Here is a 26,388-nt window from a genome sequence, read left to right on the forward strand (position 1 = left end):
GCAGGCTCGTATAGTATACGAGCCTATTCCTATAATTTATATTATTCATTATTTTGGCTCGTATACTATACGAGCCGATTCCTGAATTATCAAATAATTCGTAAGCTTGGCTCATAGTCACTATGATCTGTAGAGTAAGCGAACCTTCCTACTGTATTTTTAAATATAATACACGAGGCTCATAGGCACAATGATTCGTAGAGTAAGTGAACCCTCTTCATTTATTTTTTATTTTCGATAGGCTCGTATAGTATACGAGCCTGTAGTGCAAGTGAACCTTCAATATTATTTAAAAAGCTCGTATAGTCTATGATCTGTAGAGTAAGTGAGCTGTCCCCGTTTTGTTGATAGTTTATCTCAGCAAGCACCGGCTGTCAAAATCAACAATCAACAAAATCAAACCAACAAACAGTGTTGCCACTTTTAGGGTAATTACCCTTTTTTAGGGTAATTTACTGGTCTTAGGGTAAAGTTTAGGGTAATGGTAGATTTAGGGTAATTTTAGGGTAAAACTAAAAGTTAGCATAACTATGGAAATTTTACTAAAAAAATGAAAAAAACTTCAAAATTTGGCAAAAAACGTTCATAAAATACTATGGCCAAACCATCATATTCGATTCAAATCGGTTTAAATCGATTGCTATGATGAATTTTTTATAATAAGTTATCCTAATTATAAAAAATTGAAATTCATTCTATTCGATTCTATAACACGTTATAGGCCTAATAAAACATGAAATATTATTCATTACTGGGTTTGATATTTAATTATGTGGCTGAATTGAATTAAACTGGATTATTTTACAAATTGTGTCAAGAAATTACTACAGTACTATGTATAGATTAAAGCTTTGGTGGTACCGTACTGTATTTTAAAGATATGATTGTCCAAAAACAGTAGTTATGGGTCGATACAGTAAAAAATGCGATAGTTCTTGATTCGATATTTTTCGTTATACGATAGTCGATAGAGCTGATCAATATCAACATTTTTTTGTTCTTCTTTCGGGTGGTTTTTTAGAATTGAGTATAATTTTACGTAAATTGATTGATATTGGAACTTCATTTAGTATAATTAACCACCTTATGTAGGATTTATATGATTTTAACAATGTTTTATAGCATTAAACGCAAATATTAACATTTAGGGTAATTTTTAGGGTAACTCAAAGTAGATTTAGGGTAATTTAGGGTAATTTTAGCCCGCCTTTAGGGTAAAATCGCAGCAACGCGGTGGCTACACTGCCAACAAACCAACCAATCTCTTTGAACATAGGCCTAGAATAGAATCCTCGAATCCTGAGAGTTGCAGTTGCAGAGCCGCGAAGTACGGTACGAATCAGTAATTATTTCAGATCTGTTCCCTTGTGGTTTTTATCCAACAATTTTAATTCGTTTATCTTAATTTTGTTTTACCTTTTTGCCTTAGTGTCATCACATTCTTCTGTTTTAATTGATTTCATTTTAGAAAAGATCATATTAACCTAAAAATGGTAATGCTTACAAGTTTCCCAGCTCCAACTGATGGTATAAAACATGAACAACCGCGGACGAAATTATTTGTAATTGATCAAGAATTTGGAATTGGCACACTGTATATCACGGAAAGGTAGGAAAATTGCAACATAAATAGGTCTAGGCCTAGCTTATGTCACTTTAGCTAAGATTAAGAACTCGTTGCTTGTTTAAGGCCTATCTATTATAACAACTTCTAAGTTAGTTATAAGTTAATTAAGTTTAGCATCCTTTAACAAATTCAAGGTGAAGCTCAATTGGTAACTTATATAGCCTACTTACAGTACCGTAACTAAAAGTTAGTAGGTAAGCTATGAGCTTCTGAAACCAATGTGTTGCTATGTTTTACGCCATAGGGGTCGTCATAGGAAATTTGTTATAGGCTCTAGTAGCCTAACTTACAGTGGTAGGCCTAGTTCTTATCCTGTATAGCCTAGGCTCACTCTTTTTGCTTGGCATTCTATGCACACAGGCCCCAATTTACCAATGGTCACACTGAGCGATTGTCCAGGGTATTTGTTAGGGTTTTAGGTCATTATTTAGTATAGGTGTCTCCAAACGAATTTTTTAATTTTTATGTCTAACTTTAGGCTATAGGCTATACCTCTTGAATCCAAATAGGCTATAATTACCATTAGGCCTACTTTTCACAGCAAATGAATACCGGTACTACTGTAGATATAGGCTCTAGCTGTTAAAATGTAGGCTACAATGTTTGAATAATCAAGGTGGTGCCTTTAGACAAACAACAAGTAAGTTACAAGTTGAATCCCAATATAAGAAGTTAATAAGTTACTCATAGGAAATTTCTTAAAATGGGATTATGTAGGAAAATGGTGAGGCTGCTGTTCTAACATAGGTAACCTAACTGAACGAAACTTCTAGAATGTCAGCAAACTCCTTTGATTTTAGGGTGGTCGGTCTGGCTTTAAAACTTATGTGAATTAAGTCTGTATTAAGTCCTTTGAAGGTACGGTTGGTTGGATTAGGTAAGGTAAAGTTTAGGTTAAAATTAATCGAGTTGTTGGTTTATGTTACCTAGCCTAACTTAAACAAGTTAAAAGTGTATAAAAACGCTCCAAAACACTAGGCCTAATTAAAAAATGGAAGCAGTGACATAAAAATTGATAATACCAGATAATAAGTTTAACTTAAATGTAAATTTATCAGGGCTAGCTTAGGCCTACAAGTGACCCTCAGAAATTTAAGAAAAGAAGGCGAGGGAAATCAAATGATAAAATGTGTTGAACATTTTTAACTTTTTCCCTTTTTCTAATGATCCGATCTTGCTGGTGCAAATTCATTAAAGTTTATTCAGCCCTAAACTTACACCTTCAAAGCTAAATTAAATTTCATCTAAACCAGATCAAAATTACTTGAGTTAGGCCTCTCACGTTTACAGACGTATATAGAGTACCTAGGTATATAGATATTATATGTACGTATAGACCATATACAAATTTTAATGAATGTTGTTTTTGGCCTCTTGGGGACATCAAAATGAAAAGGCCCTGGATCTACTTAGGTCTTACCAGGTCTACCTACAGTAATAGCAGTTTCTTCCCTATAGGGAAATTTGCTAATATCTACGGTACTTCACTATAGGGACATTTGCTAAAATCCAAAACTTACTAAGACAGATTGTCAATTTACCTACATATTTAGTTAACAAGTTGTAAATATATTTTCAGCAAGTTAACATGGATAAACAACGATGGAGAAGGTATTTCGTTCCTGTATCCACAAATAAGCGTTCATGCTGTATCTAGGGACGTTCAACAATATGGGGCTGAGTGTTTGATTGTAGTTTTAGACACATGCTTGGAAGGTAAGAAAAGTTATAGGCCTAACAATAATATACTTAGGCTATTGTGTATACCAATTAACATTATAGGCCTACAATGTTTTGTCCCATTGTAGCATGTGTAGTTTTTATTTAAATACAATTTCACTCCATTCCACACTTTTTTTGTTTCACCCTGTATAGTATAAATAGGCTATACCCATCCTTGTCTTATTCTTAATGATTGTATAGGCCTATGTTTAAATAAATCCATGATTAAATATCTTTACTCTTCTGTGAACCCATTGTTTCATAATAAGCTAGTTTTTTTTTACTTTAAATTTTGTGTCCAAACTTAAATGTTAATTAGGTACCAATTTGGTTTTAGTTAACTGTGCTTAGTTTTTAAATTGTTCATGCTGTGGAGATTAAATACCATTACTGTAAGGGGAAAAATCCTCTTTTTACCAATATTTTGTTTGTCGAGGTTCAGATATTAAATAATTTACTGAGTGAAATGTTATTGAACAATATAAAATATTATCTCTACCGTATCAGATTTTCATAAGTTTCTCGGAGCTAAGCTTCAATTCATCAAGACATAAATGCAAACTGTGTTCAGTATTTTAGTCTGAATGTGAAGGAAGAGTGAGTGTAAAATGGAGTGATATGATATGTGTAGCTTTGTTATTGACTGAAAATAGCTGTTTCGAAGCTACAACCATAGATTGAAAGCCCAATAATGACCAAGGAAACTGGACAGTATTAAACCATCGAAAAGCTAGGCCTACTAACTGTTACTGTTGGTACTGTTCAATGATATGGCGACCATACAAAGTAGGTATTTAAAGCCAAGTATGAATAGTGATGAGTGTAGAATGGGTGGCGCGATATGAGGAAAACAGGCAACCTTTTGAATGCTACTAGATCATAAACCACTCAGGTACCCAACCAATAATCCAATTTTACCAGACACATGTCCTGCCGTTTTACCATAAAAGTTGTCCTGCAAGCTCTTTTGAACTTGGCAATGTCTTTTGTCGCTGGTTGTTGCGACTGATATTCTAAAATCAGTTTACATTTTGACACCATTTGATGCAATTTCAACTTAAACTTCCAAATTCATTTTCAGGTTGTTTTACATCATGCCACTGGACAATACAGCCAGCCTAGTTACTTACAGTAAGCCTAGTTACTTCCGCGTTGGTAAAATAAATGTTTGGGTTTCATCTATACAGGGTGTCTCACGAGAGGTGTCTCAAATTGATTACGGAAAAACGGCTTAACGTACAAGGATGAAATAAAATTATTTCCTGCTAAATCGACCCCAAGGAATAACGTAAAAATTTTTTAACTTTTTCCCAATACAGGGTGTGCCAAAAACTGAGGGTCACTAGTTCGAATCTCGGAATTTTCAAATGTAAACATATGTCATGGTATATATCATTTTAAAGGTATTTGATAGACAAACATTTTGGCGAAAACAGAAATAGGCTAAGTTATCTTTTTCCGTTTCAAAATGGCGGCAGTTTTTTTGGAAAAAATCTATAATTTTTTAATACTCTGTGTTTCCTATACCAATGCATTTATCCCTTCTCCAGTTGAATTTTCTAACTCCTTATGAAATCAGCTTTACTTTGATATGCTACAAGTAAAGGTTTTTTGAAATTATAAAAATTCCAAAAAAAATTATTTTTGAAAATTTGCAAATGGTCATTTTTCAAAAATTTCAAATAGCAACATATGTCAAGTGGCACATCATTTTATAGGATTTTTAATTCCTAAAAACTTTGTAATTTACACTTACTTCGTATCTCTTTTAGTTTTTGCGTAAATAACAAAAAACCTAATTTTCCTATATCAAATTGTGCCACTTGACATATGTTGATTTTTGAAATTTTTGAAAAATGACCATTTGCAAATTTTCAAAAATAAATTTTTTTGGAATTTTTATAATTTCAAAAAACCGTTACTTGTAGCATGTCAAAGTAAAGCTAATTTCATAACGAGTAAGAAAATTCAACCGGAGAAGGGATAAATGCATTGGTATAGGAAACACAGAGTATTAAAAAATTATAGATTTTTTCCAAAAAAACTGCTGCCATTTTAAAACGGAAAAAGATAACTTATTTCTGTTTTCGCCAAAATGTTTGTCTATCAAATATATTTAAAATTATGTATAAGATGACATATGTTTACATTTGAAAATTCCGAGATTCGAACCAGTGACCCTCAGTTTTTGGCACACCCTGTATTGGGAAAAAGTTAAAAATATTTTTACGTTATTCCTTGGGGTCGATTTAGCGGGAAATAATTTTATTTCATCCTTTTACGTTAAGCCGTTTTTCCGTAATCAATTTGAGACACCTCTCGTGAGACACCCTGTATATATATAAAATCCAATGTATGTATATTTGTTTGTTTGTCCTTTATGGACTTCGAAACCGCTCGACAGACTGTAATGAAACCTTCAGACATTTTTAATCATTATTCAAGGATGTTTTGTGTAAAGTTTGGTGCAGATCCGTCAAGAGGGCTCCGCCCCAGTGACTCTGGAGTTTCCCATGTTAACCTTATGTGTACTCATATTTAAATGGAATTAAAGAATCTTAACAGCTGGTTCAACTAAACAATTTGATTCTGTGACGTTTAATAGCATTAAAAATTAATAGGTTTACCAACAGGGTTCAGCACTATTATATTTTTATTATTTATGACAACAGCTAATTTGCAACCAAAAGGTGAGTGAGCGTAACGAACAAACTCCAACCTGGAGGCGAGTTAGCATAGTGAACAAGCTAACCTGAAGGCAAGTGAGCGCAGCGAACGAGCTCCAACCTAAAGGTGAGTGAGCGTAGCGAACGAACTTCAACCACGACGTGATTGAGCCATGCGAACGAGTTCATCTTGAAAATGAAGAAGCATTTGACATAAATCCACATTAGGACAGGACGACCTCTGTCGGGCCAGCTAGTATGAGAGAAATGTTTGTAATTTTATGCTCAGGCTCCAATCTTTGAAACAAACACAAAGAAAAAGAAATTGACAAACCTTTCAACAAAAGCCGCCACATAAAAATTAAAGTTGAAAATAAATAAGCAAATAATTTTAGAATCATTTGACGTAAGCTCCCAGGTGATATAGGCAAAGTAGATTACAATGTATGCAAGTTATATTGGTTGATTCTATATTAAGTTTTGTTAATGCTGTATTAGCTAATTAATATGAACACAGGTGCTGATGAGAACCGAGAAGAAGATAATGATGAAGACATGGCGACAGAGTTGAGGTTTGTTCCGGAAGACAAAGACCAATTGGACGCCATGTACAGAGCAATGACTTTCTGCCAAACACAGCATCCGGACCCTAATGACTCATTCTCAGACCGTAGGTTTTTTTTTTAATCAGTAGGATTAAATATAGCTCAATTGGTTATTTTAATGCAGGTTTCAAATATTTTACTTACTTAGTAAGGATAGGAGGGGAATTGAAAACAAGAGATATCTTTTCAATCTTGCTGGTTCACTGCATCTCTGTATTTTAGTTCTTTTTTACTTTTTTTAACAATTACCAATAAGAACGTTTTGTTCAAGCCAGTGTTACAGTAAACAACAACCCTGATAAAGTTATTACCTGAGGTGAAACTGATTTAAACATGCTTTATTATCTAATTCTGATTTACAGCTTAAATATGTTTACAAATAATGAAATGTACTTAGAGCAATTAAAAATTAAAATTTTTGGGTACTCTATGTCATTAAATTTCATAATCATTTTAAAGATAAAGGTCTTTGGCTATTTGTTGTATATGCTCAAGAACTCTTTTGTGAATTTTACTTAACTATTTTAAAAACAATTTTAATACCGTACTGTCAATAATTAGCATGTGTGGCAACTGTAGAAAATTGATTACCTTAATGATTGTATACCCTAATTTGTCACAATAATTAGTAGTTAATGATTTTTAGACTTATTTATTCAGTTTCAGAAGAGGATGCATTTTATGAGGATGCTGATGACGAGAGAAATGTCTTGGCCGGTGGAGATTCAGAATATACAAATGGCATTGGTAAGAAAAGTTATCATTTTCACATTACCTATCGTTGTGTATTATATCACCTTCTTTCCCTCTTCAGTTTGGATCTAAAATAAACTATTGTTAATACCGCGTTTTTGTCATACTGCAGCAAAAACAGCAGTAATGCATATGCGTTGAGGGTCTAAAGAAAAATGTTTCTCTCTAGGGAGTAAAAAGTGTTTAAAGCCCCTATGCAGTAAAAATCAGATGTTGTCAACTGAGTTGTAAACTTTGATTGCAAACAATCGCATGTATCGAGAGTATGTACAGATTGTAGCTTATTGTAAATAGTTTACATATTAAAAGTGTAATGTACACAAACGCAATCGCAATTAGAGGTGTGCGGATAGTGAAATTTCATTTCGGATCATATAGTTGAGGCTCGGATCGGATATTGGGAGGTTCGGATTCGGATAGTTCGGCGCGGTTAATAATAAGCTGCATATGCATTTTTAACCTATAAAACACTGTAAAGCTGTGTAAATAAACTTAAATGACGATTTTGAATCATAGAATTTCAAATTAGCTATGTCCACAGTTTTTGTCTCTCTTGAAAATCACAACATCTATTTTCAAAAGTTGGTTGCTTGAATTAAGTACACTAGAAGCCGAAATATTCACACAACACTTTAGCTCAGGAGGACTGGTGTCAAAACGTTTGGGCTTGTTGTTTTATGTTGTTTCCTGGTTCTCACAAGACAAGGGGTTCTATCTCAAGTTTATTTTCACATTGTACCTATTTCCTTACGTTTTTGGAACGGATTATTGGCCTTATTCTGCGGGTTTGCCAAGTTTAGAAAACATTCCTGTCTAAGCTGGGCTCTAGATTTGATGTTGTGGCAAGTTAATTCAGGGCAATTAGGCTTTATAACTCTGTAAAATGTGTGTATCCCTGAATTTATAAATTTCATATTTTTAAAATTGTATTTGAATAGTATAATCTTAGTTTGTTAATAATTTATTTTTGTAAAAAAATACAACCGACTTCAAACGCTCTAAAAAGAATGAAATAATTTCAATAAAGTAAACTTTTGTATTAGGCAATCTCACGTATTTTAAGTCGGCGCGGCTCTATGATGATTTTTTATACAAAATTGAAAGAGGGTGTCCATATTGCAGGTGACTATGTATAACTAAAGTTGTTAATCTGCATGTCTTTTTCATAGTTATGCGTTAAGTGTTGTTTTATTACCGTAATCAGAGATCGGCATTATAGTGGTATTAACGAGCATCTTTAAAAAGATTATAACGCATTTAAATGTTTCTAACATAGAAAAGTAACGTTTTAATACTAAACTAGCTTCTTTTCCCTATCATAATATCAAACTAAATTATTTTCCTATTCATATAGAACATTTGTGTGTGTTATTTTCATAACGCATTTATTCTGAAGTAAACATAAAATACAAGAAAATATTTCCTTTAACATATAAACAAAACAGTTCAGTATGTTTTTTTTATATATTTATGTTATCCAGCTACAATTTATTGATTTTCAAAATACACACACAATATTTAATTTCAATCATATTTGCAGTTTGAGCCGCGCCGACTTGAAATACGTGAGCTTGCCTAATACAAAAGTTTACTTTATTGAAATTATTTCATTCTTTTTAGAGCGTTTGAAGTCGGTTGTATTTTTTTACAAAAATAAATATTTCATGATTTTTAGTGACTGTATAATTTTTTATATATTAATTACTTGAGGTTTTTTGATAAGCAAAACTGGTTGAAACAATCAAAAGTTCCACAGAACAATCATTATTTTAAAACTGCTTGAGTCACCTTTTCAGGTTACATAATCAATGGGTATGAAAATAAACATTTTTAGATATTCCTTAAGAAAGAAAGAGTTGTCCATTACATTAGGCCTAATGAAAAACTAATTGTCTTTTCTTGATACATTGAAATGTCAGACATCGTCGTTTCCTGCAATCGGTGTACTTCTACATTATAAAAAGAAATACAGTAACATCTCAAGCCTTTTGGAACAATATGAAAGTTATTCCTCAGCTACCAGCACTAAAAAATCTCTCAAAAGTGGAAAATTGGTCGATAACACGTATAGTACCTTTGGAAAATATTATATGAAAGATTGGTTCAGCTAAAAGTGGTGTAAGTCATGTTGGGGGTTTTGTTTGCTCAAGATATAGCCTAGTCGAAATTGCAAATCATCTTCCTCTAGGACTTTCCGAAGCAGGCATAATAGTATTGATATGTTATAGTAAATGGGTAGAGAATATCAATAAACATTCCACATCTGCAAATGCATGTTTAGTAATTAAAATATTTAACACTTTTAAGACAATTGACGAGTATGCACTGTCACACTTCTTAGGTCGTGTAAGGAATAATTGCATTTAATTTATATTTAGACCTGTTTTACGAATGCATTGGTTTTCACAATACACCTTTATTTGTCAATATTATACAGCTATTCACTGAAACATATATGTTTTTTTAACCTTTTTAAAACGAGCCAAAAGTGCCGACGTCCGGCCGACCGGATGTTTTTAGAACGAACCAAAAGTGCCAACGTCCGGCTGACCGGACGTTTCGTAATGATCGAACAGTTGTCATAACAACCGAATGGATACTCAGATTCTTTTAACCCATATGTTAACATTGAGTCAAAATTTTAACCTAAAAATCGCCAGATCGCGCTCGGCATTTTTAGCGCGACCTTCGGGAAAAATCATCGGCATTTTTTGAGCATTACTTTTATTTCTCGCCTGGCACTCTAAGGGTTAAGTCAGAATATTCAATACTAAAAACAGAATTACTGTATACACAAATCAGATCAAACGTTAAAATAAATTTTTTATAGTAACCAAAACAAAATGCATGGCAAGAAATAGTTTATTGATCAATATGAACCAACTATTCAACTATTCCATGAAGAATTGTCTCTAGCTTCATTTAAATGGTTTCAACTAACAGCTGTAGGAATGTTATAATTATTTATTGCCTTCTCTGCACAAATGTAAACAATCTGCAAAAATGTAAACAAAATAAATGTTGAATATTTAAGGTTTTCAGAATTTTTCACCGAAACAAATATTATACTTAAACATAATATATAAGGTACCAAATAGAAACTCTCCTGGTTATTTTGGTGGTGGAACCACACTGATCGGTAAAAGAATCACAGAGAAATTGGTGAACATACATAGAAAAAAAAAAACATCGCCACAAACAAATTGAGAACCTCCTCCTTTTGTTGGTAGTGGGGAAGTCGGTTAAAAATGGGTTGTATATTCAACAATTATTGCAGTCCATTATTGTTATGCAGTATGGTCCGAAATTATTGTTTTTGATTTTGAAACATCACAGTTCATTTGAAAAAATTAAAGTTGATGCAGCCCAATGTCAAGTCACGCTTGTGCAATAGTTTTTTTACAAGCTTTCTCCAGACCACTGGGGAGGGTCGGGTCTGATAAGCCGTCTATTTTCCAACCCCCAAGGCGTTCGACCCTCATTAGTGACGCTCGGCTGCACTCAGTGGGGAACCCAATACCACAGATCAATCTTTTAAATGAATTAAAATATTTGGTAATAATTGTTTTATTGATATTCACCTTGAAATTTAAATAAAATTTGTGTAAAATTTGACAAAAATCGGCCAATTTATTAATACAGTACCAATAAATGACATTGGTAATTGAATAATAGGTAAACATTAACCGATTTTTGTCAAGTTTTACCCCGGGTGATTAGTAACCATGGCAACTAGACAACTTGTTGAATGCTTGATGAAGGGAAACTCAAGAAGTAGAAGAACAAAGAGAAAGTATAATGACGTTATCTTTATACCCTTTTTACAATTGCTGTTATTGTTATTATCTTTATGTAAGATTTTATGATTTAGTTTTATAGGTTTATAAAATAATTTTTTTTAACCACGGGAATATCAATTTACAATTTATCAACGTGCTTCTCTTCTGAAACAGCAATACCGGGTGCATAATAAAGGTCAATGACCTAAAATATCACGATTATGCAATATTGTATTTAGATATTGAAATTCAAATCATGACAAAAGTTTGTATATTTCCCCTGGTCCCTATCATTTAATCATTTAATATACCTACACAATCAATGCTAAATAATCGTGGTTGGTTCTAATTTTATTTTTGATTATTCAAAGTTTCTAGCCTACACAATAAGACAATCCAAAGTCAAACCGGGCAATGAATACCCGAAAAACAACGTATCTTGTCCTGTGATTGGAATACCACTCGCCAGCCAGTCCTTTAGATTTAGGGAAGTAGTGCAAGTCTATATATAGCTTCAAGGTTGTACCCACCCCTTCCCCCCTCAAGGCCTACTCGACTCACTGTTGCTACCCATTACCCGGGCTCCTTTCGAGGTCATTGCCCAACCCCTCCCACCCTTCTATTGTGTTGCCTTTGTTGTATGTCGCTTAGTTAGCCAGAAGGGCTACAAGCAACTGGGAGCTTGGAACAATAACTACACTGGAGGAGTATGCTAAGAACATTATTTATTTATGACAGCAGTAGGTTATGACATTACAAACAAGATAGAATATAATATAGATAGATAATTACAATGAATGACTAGGGGACTCTAACATAATTAATACTGAAACGGAGATGTTATAATGAGAGAGAGAGAGAGCTACCACGAGATAATGAGAGACTCACCTAGGACGGGCAGCATGTCACCGATGCGATGTACGAGTGGAATGACAACCACCGGGCTAGGAGCCCCTTTTATATAAACCGCGAGTAGCGTCAGTGGCCATCCCCCAACCGCAAGCCACATTGGGCCTATGAATAGATCAATTGGAAACCACGATGATTCAAAGGAAAGTTATAGAGAATAATATAATGTTTCATACCGGACCGTTAGACTATTGTAGTAAGGGTAGTTACCCTAGTCTGAATGGGGGAGGCTTAGTGAATGGCGTAGGGACTACAATGACAAGGGGGAGGTGCTTTACAACTGTGCCCGAAGGGTGAACCCCAACGGGAGGTTATGAATGGACTGGGGTCCATATTAGGGTTGTCGTGACCTACCCCAACTAGGGTAGGCAGATGTCAGCCTACTAGTGAATGCCCTAGGTCGCGTGCACCCTTCCCTCTGTCGTCACGGTTACAATAATCTTTATTTAGGAATTTACGTTAGTGAATAGATATTGTGATTATCGTAGCATCTGTGAAGCAGATGTTCTAACGGCTTCTAGTGATTAACATTTGTTGGGATTTCAATGCCAACACTCGCCCCTCATTAATGAAAGTTTGGCCCATTTTCAATGGCCAAACTTTAGGGTTGCAATTTCTCTCTCCCTCGTGGCATGGAATACAATTACAATAGTCAAATAATTAAGATATACAATTCACATAAGGCCCTATATAATTAGACAAAACTATAAATCCAGGGTATCTAAACAATCCTATTATTACAGATACATCGAATAAAATGCCTTTAACATAGTAAAATATATATTGAGTAAAATATGTGACTACTGTATTACTACTGTTGGGTAATTTTTCCAACCATTTGTTAGGTGGCGGCAACGGCTAGCGCTGTGGTTACCGGAAGCTTATCTCTACCGCTAAAAGTCGTTTATGATAAGCTCCCTTCTTTGATTGTGATAGTTTAGTTATGACTTGGACTTGGAGGGACTTGTTTTGTTGCGTCAAAAGGAGAAGACCTCTTATACCAGCCGATGCTGATATCTACCGTGTCACCTATACCGGGACCTCCATAGTGGTGAGTGCGGTCTATGCTGAACGCACTGAAGTGTCCACTGTGACCTTGGCCACCAAGAAGGTGACGAGGGTGGTCATCCGGCATTAAAGCCAGAAAAACGTAAGTCCGTATGGTGCTAATTAAGTTAGCCTTAGGTTTGCGTTATTGCATTATCTCCATCCGGCTGATATGCAGTGTGGGCTGCTTATCAATACTGCACTAGGCACTGTCAGTTACTTAGTCAACTTAGCCAGTTTCTACACCATGGGCGGGTGGCAAGACATCGGCCGAGTTTTATTACTAGTGTTCGTTGTAACCGGCAGCTCTATCCTATTATACCTGCTCTCAGCCCTCTACGTATTGGTTACGAAGTACATGGACAAGTCCCTTCGGGACTTGAACTAAGGTACGTGGTTCTAAATGACTTGAACTAAGTAATTAATTCAATTAATCTGATGTAATTAATTCCGTGAAAAGAGTTTAATCGTATTCTATTCCCTGACCGCGCACGGTGATTTATCCCTCTGTGCCAGGTTCAATCATAATTCGTTAATCGGCTATCAGCCAAACCACACATTCCGCCCCCGCACAGACACGCCTTGAGCCTCGTGGCGCAAGGCGACGCCCACAACCACAGCGAAGCCACACGCAGCCTAGCCGTAAACCGACATTGCCGCCAACCACACAAGGTGCGTCGCAGCGCACCCCTACCATAGACTACGCTAAACCCAACACAACACATCATTTGGTCACACCTCAAATATACTATATAAACACCTATAAATCAATACCTAAAACAAGTACTACCAAAAATCACACACATCAAATAGTTCTACTCATATCCATTTACTTATCCGTTTGTTTGCATTTCCCTATTCACTTTTTTTTTTTTTTTTTTCACACAAGATTACCCTAGACTAGAACAACACATCTTAACGCTACAATACAGCTCTGAACACAGTCCTGAAATACTGGCCGCCTATCTGCGCCCTCCTGTAGGTCCATTATCCTCGTAATCACCCTGCTATAACAGCACACTTACAGTCAACACTCCACCACGCCAGTTCATTTCTTGCTGTCACCGGCCGTGTCCTTAATTACTTCTCATCCTCAGCGCAATATATCATGCGCCACTTTTACACTAATATTACTGGGTAGTCCACTCTACCTATTGAAGAACAACACACTGTTTATCAATATATCTCGCACCACAGTACGGTTGCTATAACCGCAACCGCGAATGTCAATCCCCTCGTACAAACCAATCATTGTCTAGTCCTTAGGGGAAGGTCAACACCGTCGTGGTCTGCGCAGGTCTATCCTCCGCTCGCTCTGGAACCTGGTCGTTCCCTCTCGTTCCGGTCGTTCCGCCCTCTTGACTCGTGAGACGTCCTCGTCTCCAGCACCCTTGGATGTAGGCCCTCTTCCATGTCAGAATTGCCAGAATGATAATAATAACTCCGGCGACGCAACTTCCCGCTGCTAGACGCTCGTTTAAGGTAGTCTGAACCCATCGCTCAGATTGTAGTTCCGCTTCCCGCAGCAGAAGCTGGAGATGCGCGTAGCTTGTCCCAGGATGACGTGTCTGGTTGATTATTCCATGTATGGTTGCCATGCCTGGATACTGGTTACTCAAATTTTGATAAGAAGAAAGTGATTGACGTTCCTCCCTGGATAATACTGAAGAGAAGGGAGTTATCTTGAATTCCGTAGCCCCCTCGAACTGCATGTACCCTCTAGTGATTGGATAGAGAACAAAGTCACTAGCGTGTATGTGGCACCCTGCCGCCCTCGTGATGACCCCAGCCCCTTGTATGGTGATTACAACTGGCTGTGGTTCGGCAGGACACTCCAACGTGACCGTAATCTTCTCCGAAGTACTGAACACCCAGCTTCCCTTGGTGGCCACCCTGTGCATCTTTGTGTCAACATTTCCAAGGTACAGCTTCCGATTGCAGGTGACTGGTACTGCCCCCTCTTGCTCCCGGAACAGCATGGCCTCACAGTGGTTTTCAGGCTTCAGGTAGACTGGCAGGTCCGGTGGGCATACAGCAAACCGCCCTCTCGTGCAGGTGCCCAGGAACTCCCCTGACAGCACTAAATGTCTCTGCTGATCCTCCGAGACTGCCAGGAACTCCCCCAGCCCTGTGAGCTCTACATATCTCTGCAACTCTCTCTCATAAATTGGCAGGGAAATAACTTTAAATACCGAAAAATGTCTGTTAACTGATTTTAAGGGAACCTCAAACATTACTCTGATACTACTACCATAACCTACTGCATATGCCTTGCAAAAACTGTAATATAGGTGAACCAAACTAACCTCCGGGCTTATAATTAAACTTAATCCCTCAGGGAGTTTTAAAACTACTTCATTTACAAGGCCAATAGTCGCTGAGGGCTAATGATTAATGAACTTATCTTACCCTGAGCTAAGGTGTCAAGAGCTTGTTGCACACGAGCAAGTTCCCCATCTACTGTGTTTATTGTAAATTCAATGCTCCTCAACAATGAATAAGTTTTAGCCCTATGAAACATTGTTGCATTTAAATACGAAATTTGTTCATCTGCCCCATTTAATAATTTTGCAAACCGCTGCATGTTAGTATCCATAGCAACAGCTAATGTCTGAATGTCCCGTTCGGAAATTTTGACCTCATCCTGAAGTTGCTTAACATAAGACAACTGTTCCTTTTCCAGATGGATAGTATCCTCAGACAATGACGCTAAAGCGTCTATGTGAGAGTTTAATGTTAACAGATCATTATTATCCATTGTCCCAAAAAGAAATTTCATACCAGATCCAACCGCATCCAACAGTCCCCGCTTTTGGCGTCCCCCAGAACCCAACATCGTCAACAGCCTGACTGACCCTAATCGGTCCTGCAATCTCGAAACACCTACTAACACCCGTTCCAATTCCTCTCTGGCAAAACGTAGTATTACCGTGTCGTTTGCCATCAGGCTTACCGCGTCTGTAATTGATTCTACTAACGTCACATATCCACCCACGTCTATTTTGCTAGCGATGGTCCACGTGTCACCCGAGAGCGTCATTTCGCGCTCCTTGACAAAAACTACCCCAGACGGCGGGAAATTGCACACCCGTTCTCGACATTCCCACGCTGGGGAAGGCTCTACATTCTTCATGGCTATCAGCCACACAATTACTGTAACAATGAAATGTACAATCACTTAAGTGGTTCTTATCACCATAATCACGATGATAACTACAATAGTCACCGCGATATCAAAACTAATATGAATACTACACAAATACGATATCAACATAAAAAGTAAATACGCTATCAAACGCAATATTAAACACGAGATTAAATACAATATTACACTATACGATTAACTCCTTGTAAACCTTGGAATACTTCATTACTTTACAATGACAATTCCCTGACACACACTACGTTAGGGAGTTACCCCTTCTCTTGTTACGTGTCCTATATGCTGGTCCCCCATCCTCGACCAGGTGTGGCTCCACGCGCCGCGATACACCTGCCGGGGGTTGCCAGTCCTTATCCCTCTCGTCATCAATATATGTCAACTCACCCATGCCTTCAAACACCGAGTCCTCCCCTGACCCTTGGTGTGCAATGACATCGGGAAAGTCGACACCTGTCATATCCGGTTGTTGTGGTTCAGTTTGCGTTATCAACAGTGGCGACCCGAAATTCAATAATAGATCCCTGTTGGTTTTAGTATCCTCCTCGGCCGCCGCTATCTGGTCCCTGTCACCGCCTACCACATCATCCTTCCGGCTGATAACGATCCCCTTATCAGTGGCATAGCCCGCAACAATTTCGTCTCGCAATGCTTCGCGACTTTTCTTAATCTTATTTACATGCAATTTTGTTGGCTTACCGTCAATTTGAACTTCATAGACTACATCCGACAATTTACTTAACACCAGGTGTGGCCCACTAAAATACTTTTTGAATTTTGCCCCAGGACTGTTCTTAATATCGGGGTGAAACACATAAACCTCATCCCCAGCCTTAAGCTCAAGCAATTTAGTATTCTGATCATAGTACTCCTTACTCTTATTCCTACTTCTAACAGTGGACTCCCTAGCAATATCGTAAGCTTCCAACAGACGATCCTTTAGCCGCGCACAGCTAACATTCGACACCTCCTTACATGCCAAGTCATCGTCGTTTGGAAGCTCCATTTCCCTACCGTGGAGGAGGTAGAAGGGGGATGAATTAGTGGCCCTATTCTTAACATTTCTTAGTGCCATCAGCACCAAGGGCAAATGCTCATCCCAATCGGGATCATTTTGATCAACATAGTGTGATAACATTGCAGCAATAGTGGCATGTTGCCGCTCAATCATGCCGTTCCCCGCCGGGTGATACGGCGTTGTTTGTAACTTTTGTATGCCTAACAGATCACACACCCCCTTAAATAATTTTGACATGAAATTTGTACCCCTATCACTAAGAAGTCGCTTAGGCGCCCCATGACGCGCTATGATATTAAGAACAAAAGCTTTGGCTACTGTTTCCGCGGTCTGATCCTTCATAGGAACTGCCTCTACATACCTAGTTAAGTGATCAATACAGGTTAGAATGTATTTATTTCCTGCCCTTGTAACCGGCAAAGGTCCCACAATATCTATCGAGCACAACCCCCATGGCTCCCTTTCCGGTTCAAATAGCTCCAAAGGTGCGGTCTTAATATTCCCCCTCTTACGTAAAGCACATTCCCTACAGCTATCTACATAATTCGTGATGTCCTTCTGCATTCCAGGCCAAAAATACCGTGCCTGGATGACCCCTTGAGTTTTAGCTGTTCCCATATGCCCGCTAAAAGGTGTATCATGATGTTGATACAATACTTTGAAAACCATTGACTTTGGCACCACCAACTTACATCCGTCACCCTGCTGAACATACAGCAGTTGGTCCCGATCTAAGAAAAACTTTGACTCCCCTGACTTACCCACTCCATTAAATTTTGACTTACAAAATTCATCATTATGCTGTTCTCGTAATATCAGCTCCCTTGACCAGACAGGTCTCAGGAATTCCTCCTCGCCAACATAGTTTACCCTCGACAAGGCATCCGCCTGTGCATTCTGCACCCCCTTACGGTGCACCACGTCATAACTGTATTCAGACAACGTTAGGGCCCACCGAATCAACCTCGAGTTAGGATCTCGTAACGAAAAAATCCATTTAAGAGCCGCACAATCCGTTATTATAGTAAATCTGGTGTTCAACAGGTACGGCCGCCATTCTTTTACTAAGGTCACGACAGCCAGGAGCTCCCGTTCAGTGGCCGAATAACGTTGTTGCGCGTCCGACAGAACTTTACTGAAATAAGCTATGGGTTTCTCCTCCCCCTCAATTTCCTGCGCAAGCACCCCGCCAATGGCCACGAGACTCGCGTCTGAGATAACAATGAATGGCCTATCAAACTGCGGATATGCTAGTATGGGCTCGCACAGTAATGAGTCTCTTAGCGCCTCAAACGCCCTCTGTTGTTCCTGACCCCAAACAAAAGCTGTATCTTTCCGTGTTAAGCTTGTTAACGGCCGCGCCAATTCACTGAACCGTGGGATGAATTTCCTATAAAAATTTACAAGTCCAACAAAGCTTCGTAACTGTTTAAGATTACTAGGTACCGGGTAGTTAGTGATTGCTAAAGTTTTACGCTCGTCTGGCCTCACGCCATCTTTTGACACAATATGACCCAAGTACTCTATACTATCCCGTGCAAACATACATTTAGTAGGCTGCAACACAAAGCCTGCTTCTTGTAGCTTAAGAAAAACATCCCCTAACCGCTCAGCGTGCTCTTTCATATTACGCGACGCTATTACAATATCATCCAGATAAACCAACACTCCCGCGGACTTAAGTCCCTTAAGGACATTATCCATTACTCTCTGAAACGTTAATGGAGCTGAGCATAACCCAAATGGCATCTTTTTAAATTCATATAAACAATCTGATGTAGCAAATGCGGTTTTATGTCGGTCCTCTGGTGCAACTGGAATTTGGAAATAACCCGAGTAAAGATCTAAATTACTGTAAATGCTAGTACCCCCCAGGGAATCTAATGTTTCTGTTAGCAAAGGTAGCACGTAGTACTCCTTTTTAGTTACATGGTTAACTTTTCTAAAATCAATAGCAAGTCGCCACTGAGGCTTCCAATCCGGTCCCGCATCAACCGGTTTCCGTTTCTGACACATAACAATGGTTGACGCCCAATTCGAGGTTGATGGCTGTATTATGTCCCTATTTAACATATCGCTGATATGTTCCTGCACAACCCCTTTCAATGACTCAGGCAACCTATAGGGTGCAGAGCGTACCGGAAGTGCGTCCCCCGTGGGAATTTTATGCTCAATAAGGGTCGTACACCCCAGTGGTCCCGTACCGTCATAAAATAACGATCGAAACTTCCATAGTACTGGAAATATTATATCCCTGTCACTACTCTGAAGGTGTGCTAATTTAGAATCAATTAACTGTTTAAGATTTGCCAATTTCTGGCCACCCTGCCCTTTAAAAACTTCCCCCCATACTCCTTCATCCTCCTCCAGCTCGGCTTGCCTAAATCTTTCGACCAGATCTACCATCTCACTTCCATCCCTAATCAACCCTACATGACTAACACCACCTCGTGTTCCGCCACCTTCGGTCCCTGACCGGATACTTTGCCTCTCCCAGGCTGCATGACTAACACCTCCTCGTGTTCCGCCATCTTCGGTCCCTGACCGGATACCTTGCCTCTCCCAGGCTGCATGACTAACACCTCCTCGTGTTCCGCCATCTTCGGTCCCTGACCGGATACCTTGCCTCTCCCAGGCTGCATGACTAACACCTCCTCGTGTTCCGCCATCTTCGGTCCCTGACCGGATACCTTGCCTCTCCCAGGCTGCATGACTAACACCTCCTCGTGTTCCGCCATCTTCGGTCCCTGACCGGATACCTTGCCTCTCCCAGGCTGCATGACTAACACCTCCTCGTGTTCCGCCATCTTCGGTCCCTGACCGGATACCTTGCCTCTCACAGGCTTCACTACACATGGGCCTCTCACCCGCAACACTTGCCGTACTCCGGCTACCAACATGCCTCTCCCAGGCTTCACTACACATGGGCCTCTCACCCGCAACACTTGCCGTACTCCGGCTACCAACATGCCTCTCCCAGGCTTCACTACACATGGGCCTCTCACCCGCAACACTTGCCGTACTCCGGCTACCAACATGCCTCTCCCAGGCTTCACTACACATGGGCCTCTCACCCGCAACACTTGCCGTACTCCGGCTACCAACATGCCTCTCACAGGCGTCACTATCCAACCTCTGGACCTCATGACTGAACTCGCTCAGGTCGGAACGGAAGGGCTTGGGCCCAGCACACTCACCGCCAACCTGAACAACGGTACCGACCAGGACCCCAGGCCTGGATTTCACAATTGCCACCTCGGCCAAACCAAACGCATATCCTTTATCCCAAGTCACATCACTATCACCAATATTCAATACTCGACACTGAACCAACCACTGACATCTCTCTTCACACTGCTCCTCGAAGACCTTACTCACAACACGTGCAATACAAACATCTCTATCCTTTCCAAACTCATTTCCATCCTCCACATAAACCAATTTAGGGCACCCCAGCTTCCTATTACCACTCTCCAATTTCAACTCTGCCGCCAACAAGTATTCACTATTCGCCTTTAAAACCACCGGCCTAAGGGTGACCACCCTCCAGACTCTCTCTTCCTTGGAGCAGGAACTCAACGCCTGAGTGACTTCCATCTCCTCCACGCCATGAGGCCCCTGCTCCTCACACCCCCCTTGCGGGTTAGCTACTCCCCCAAGGGTGGCATTACTGGAGGGGGCGGTACCGGCATCCCGCACCCCCGTCATCTGGAGAGCGGCCAGCCTTATCTCATCAATCGACAGATCTATCACCACTCCTAATTTTCTCAACGAATCTAGCCCCAAAATTCCATGATATGGTAGATCTAGGTCACACAAATGAAATTCCAAATTAAATATCTCCCCTGCAATATCTACATCAAAATTAGTTACCCCTTTAATATTCAATCTATCTCCTGTAACACCCATCGCTGCTACAGTAGACTTTCTCACATTACAGTTCTCCACTTCACCCTTAAATAACGAAATAAGTGCCCCGGTATCGACTAAAAATGTAAATAAGCTCCCCTCAATTGACCCCACTAATGTAAGGTCCACACCTGCTGTTACCCTGATACCAGGAACTACTTCATCTCGCGCGGCAGACGGTCCAACAGTCGGGTTACTTATTGATTTCCTGTCGGACCCCTGAAGTTTAAAGGCCCATTTCGACGGGGTGAATCACTCCTTACCACTCCTACCTTCCCTTGATCCACCCTACAGTCCCTTGCATAGTGACCCCTACGTTCACACCTGTAGCAAACAACCCCTGACATCACCGCCGCATTCCTTTGGGCGTCCGACAGGTTGAACCTCACCCTCCTATTGTTATCCACCCCTCGACTGGCAGGGCTAGGCTCCCGACTACTTGAACCCCTATCAAAACTACCGCTTCTATTGTTCATTCGGCCCGTGCCGTCACGGCGCCGATCAATACTCCGATTATCTCCTGTAAAATTTCCCCTACCAGCACCAGGGGAGACCCCTCGCGAGAACCTGTCCGAGCTATAACCACGACCAGCTACTCGGCCCCTTCCACGGTCATCGACCCTCGGACCTCGACCACGACTTCGGCAGTCCGCCTCCCTATGTCCCTCACGATTGCAATTCCAGCACGTGAGCTGGAACACCGACGCCGCCGTCTCCGAGGGTTTGGACGCCTCTTCCGCCTCCACAAGCGTTGCCCACTGCACCGCGTCCTCCCACTTAGTTGGGAACCGGAACCGCGTGACCTCCCCAGGCTTGCCCTGGAGCCCATGTAAAAATGACGCGAGCATGCGCCTCTCCGCCTCTTCCTCGACAATTTTCTGTGACGCCTCGTCCCCTGTCTGACGCACGGTAAGGGCCCCTAGTTGTCGGATTCTTTCCGAAAACTGGGCTACCGACTCCCCACGCTTCTGTTGCGCGTTTTGTAAGTTCATGTAATTGAATTGATCAGTGTGCTTCCCTAGAAAGCGGTCCATGAACGCGCTTTCTAGTTCAGCGTACTTCAGCGAACGCGATAAGTCAAATCTTGTGGACAAAAACGTGGCTGCTGGTCCTTTCGACTTCAGAACTACAACACGTGATTTGTCGTCCTCAGACCATTTCCCCAACAGCGCCGCTTGATTAATCTGCTGGAAAAATTCCCTTACGGAGGGCGACGTACCATCCCCCCGAAACACGTCCACCAGAGCCGCCGCAGCCACATTCATCGTGTTAACTGCCGGAACCCCCTCCGTCTTCTTCTTCTCCGCTAAATACAATTTCAACTGATCGAGCTCCCCTTTTAGGGACTCGAACGCAGTTTGTGACACGGCCATGATTTAATTTAATTTAATTTACTATTAATTTATTTTACTTTATCTCCAACTAACAACCTTTACTTATCTTCAATATCTAAAACCACAAACACCAAAGAAAATGTGCTTTTTCAATACACCGACAATGAGTGCCTAAGGTAACACATAGCCGACGCACCCATGTCCCAGGTAAAATACACAAACACAATTCCACCCACTACACACGTACCGATACCAACAAAAACCCCTTTTATAAAATTCCACGATACCATTGTCACGACTCACTCTATTGAATTTAATGATTAGAATCTATTAATATACTAACCCACTTTGCTAAAAACAAATAATTTAATGAAACTCAATTACTATTTTATTTACTTTTACTCGTCTCACGTTCGTCTCATTAGTGTACGTCGTCCGACCGTCGTTAATATATTTCTCGATTATCCTTTCAACCAGTGATTTTAATAACGCTTCACACCCTTCCAAAATGACATCCGGGTCATAGACGGGTAAATAAAATTTGGCGTCCCTGTTACTCATATGTGCTTCGGTGTTTCGTATATATGCTCCTCGGGAAGCTCAGGTAACGGCAACTTTGGTCGTATCGCTTTGGACAATGCTCCCTTTTGTGGTTCACGTTTCCCTACTGTGTTTTCTGCTGTCGGCACGTGTTCGTAGTATGCAGTGATAACCGCCGACCGCGTTCCGATTTTAGTAAATAATGTGGTGGTGTATCCCCCTGCGCTCAACGGCTCCCCAGGTGCTGTGTTAAATTTCCGAATTCCCCCTGGGTCCATAAAATTGTCACCTGACCCAGTCCTTGATCCCTTGTTACCCAGCGCGCCCCACAAGAATTTAATTAAAGCCGAATGCCACTGATAAGGCTATCGCACCACTGCTGATAACAATATATCTATACTGGCCAGTTCACTATCATCCTATGAAAATGTGGCATTAATATGACGTATACTAAGTGATTGTACACTTCAACAGGCACCGCTTTCTTTAATTCTTCCAAAAACTCTTTGATTACGTCAACGATATCAGGTTCCTCAGGCTGCCCTGGACCATCCCACATCTATGCTTACAAGGAGCTGCTCACTACGATAATCATAAAGGAAGGCCTTATATCGACATGCAAAATAAATTCCCCTTTGCTCGTGAACGAATCAATCGAGTATTTCAAGAAGTGCTGGTAACTTAAAATCGGTTTATCCGCCGAAACAACACTCTGTTCTTCAAAAAGATCCAGACCCCCAACAAGCTTTTCACACCTCACCTCGCTAGTCCCCTTTACTCTATCTTCTGTTATCGTGTATACTAAAACTTTATGCCCACACTCGGCAACCCTGGTATAGAATCTATTGAAAATTTCCTGCTTACATAACTGGTAGCATAATGCCATGGCTAATAATTAATACTGTTAAATTCCATGTTAATACTGCCTCATTTAAATATGTAACAATATGATCAACCAAATACACACATGAATAAAAAATAACAACAAACAAAAATCTATGTCTTCACAATTATACATCTACGGTATCTAAATAGAAGTATCGCCTGGTTCACCTTTTTAGATTTAAGACATACTCCTCTTCAATTAAAATTTATTTTTACACCTGACACCAATGTTGTATGTCGCTTAGTTAGCCAGAAGGGCTACAAGCAACTGGGAGCTTGGAACAATAACTACACTGGAGGAGTATGCTAAGAACATTATTTATTTATGACAGCAGTAGGTTATGACATTACAAACAAGATAGAATATAATATAGATAGATAATTACAATGAATGACTAGGGGACTCTAACATAATTAATACTGAAACGGAGATGTTATAATGAGAGAGAGAGAGAGCTACCACGAGATAATGAGAGACTCACCTAGGACGGGCAGCATGTCACCGATGCGATGTACGAGTGGAATGACAACCACCGGGCTAGGAGCCCCTTTTATATAAACCGCGAGTAGCGTCAGTGGCCATCCCCCAACCGCAAGCCACATTGGGCCTATGAATAGATCAATTGGAAACCACGATGATTCAAAGGAAAGTTATAGAGAATAATATAATGTTTCATACCGGACCGTTAGACTATTGTAGTAAGGGTAGTTACCCTAGTCTGAATGGGGGAGGCTTAGTGAATGGCGTAGGGACTACAATGACAAGGGGGAGGTGCTTTACAACTGTGCCCGAAGGGTGAACCCCAACGGGAGGTTATGAATGGACTGGGGTCCATATTAGGGTTGTCGTGACCTACCCCAACTAGGGTAGGCAGATGTCAGCCTACTAGTGAATGCCCTAGGTCGCGTGCACCCTTCCCTCTGTCGTCACGGTTACAATAATCTTTATTTAGGAATTTACGTTAGTGAATAGATATTGTGATTATCGTAGCATCTGTGAAGCAGATGTTCTAACGGCTTCTAGTGATTAACATTTGTTGGGATTTCAATGCCAACACCTTTCTATTGTTTCTATTCTAACTTTTTTCGGGAAACATTAAATATATTGTTTACGTAACAGCACAGAAGAAGGCTAGATTTTTATACTTTAAAACAGTACTGTAAAAAAAAACTATTTTGCATAGCGCCCCTAGTATCAGGAGACAAGCACGAGTTAACCATGGTAGTTCTTTTCTGCTTGTCTGTTCGTTCCAGACGAAACTAATCGTAAAACAAAACAGCCGATAACGACTATAAACTAGACATCGGTATTGCATCATACGGCTTCTTTGTCCTTTGCTGTTACGTTGTCGTTGGAAACGTATTGCTGTAATTTTGTCCTGGGAAACTAATGATGGTTATGGAGATTTAGTTTTCTGGCCAAAACGTCAAAATATGTTGTCTATCCAAAAAAGTCGGATATATAACGGATAGTGTGGGATATCAAATTTAGGCTCGGTTCGGATACGGATATCCGAACCGAACCGAATCTGACCCCTTTTTTCTGATATCCGCACACCTCTAATCGCAATAGACGAAACGATTGAATCACTTACTAAACAGCTGCTTGTTTCCATTAGAACAGGGGTCTCCGACCTTTTTTACTCAAGGGCCACAATGACAACTTTTGGAGGAGAGGCCCGGAGGGCTGGACCGTCAACATTTCAGTGTAAAAAGGTGGCCCTCCAAATAACCCACAAAGAGGTAGTCTTCTAATTAAAGAGCTCCTTTGTTAAATATATTTAATTACCAGAATAAGTCTGCCATTCATTGATGCTCTTCTTTCTTTCAGATTTAATTAACAACAGATTGAATGAGTTAGGAGCAATGAATGGCCTCCGAATCAACCCGGATGAAGAAATGGAAGATGACGGACAGTTTGAAGACGCAGATGATTAAGAGGTGTAAAAATCAACATGACTGATTTTAAAATTTGATATTCTACCTGTTTATAATTTTTGAGAAAAACAAATCTGTTTTCTGATTTGTGAATGTATTATTGTTGATGTAAAGTTGCAATAGAAAAAACTGTACATTCCTTACATTCAAGCTAGTTTTTTATTTCAATCCCACTCAAACTTGAATGGACACCCAGGGCTATTTTAATCTCACTAGAGCTCTTAAGTACTTCAAACAATTGTGCGTCTCATACCAAAGAGTATGGTATAGGATACCAATAATTAACGCAAATAATGTGGTCTAAAAATGCAGCAGGGCATTATTTTAGTTATTAATTTGTTGGTTTAAGAGGAATTCTGACACCAGAGAAAGCATCATATTGCTTTAGGATCTACAATGGCGACTCCCTCTAGGCAGTACGGGCAGTCTGACTCCGCTATACATCCCTTCTTTGATTGAGGTAAGAAAAAGCACCCTTGGAACCATGGTGAAAGGG

General features: G+C 39.8%; 1 protein-coding gene across 1 annotated transcript; it reads left to right on the forward strand.

Moving 5' to 3' along the window:
• The first annotated feature begins 1,307 nt into the window (after positions 1-1,307).
• On the forward strand, positions 1,308-26,042 carry LOC128999502 (methylosome subunit pICln-like). The gene is made up of 5 exons (XM_054426067.1): positions 1,308-1,609; positions 3,207-3,343; positions 6,533-6,685; positions 7,281-7,367; positions 25,786-26,042. Exons 1-5 carry the CDS (start codon positions 1,491-1,493, stop codon positions 25,890-25,892), a joined length of 603 nt encoding a protein of 200 aa, XP_054282042.1. The 5' UTR covers positions 1,308-1,490; the 3' UTR covers positions 25,893-26,042.
• The last annotated feature ends 346 nt before the right edge of the window (positions 26,043-26,388 follow it).

Source organism: Macrosteles quadrilineatus, unplaced genomic scaffold (assembly GCF_028750875.1).
Source record: "Macrosteles quadrilineatus isolate MER2022 unplaced genomic scaffold, UCM_ALF_1.0 Scaffold_8__2_contigs__length_117827958, whole genome shotgun sequence".
Lineage (NCBI taxonomy): Eukaryota > Metazoa > Arthropoda > Insecta > Hemiptera > Cicadellidae > Macrosteles > Macrosteles quadrilineatus.

What these genes read in the sequence shown, in the direction of transcription:
- LOC128999502 (XM_054426067.1), top strand. Translation starts at nt 1,491, where the DNA reads ATGGTAATGCTTACAAGTTTCCCAGCTCCAACTGATGGTATAAAACAT. An exon ending in TAATGACTCATTCTCAGACC is followed by an intron (nt 6,686 to 7,280) that starts GTAGGTTTTTTT and finishes TTATTTATTCAG; the next exon opens with TTTCAGAAGAGGATGCATTT. An exon ending in AGAATATACAAATGGCATTG is followed by an intron (nt 7,368 to 25,785) that starts GTAAGAAAAGTT and finishes TCTTTCTTTCAG; the next exon opens with ATTTAATTAACAACAGATTG.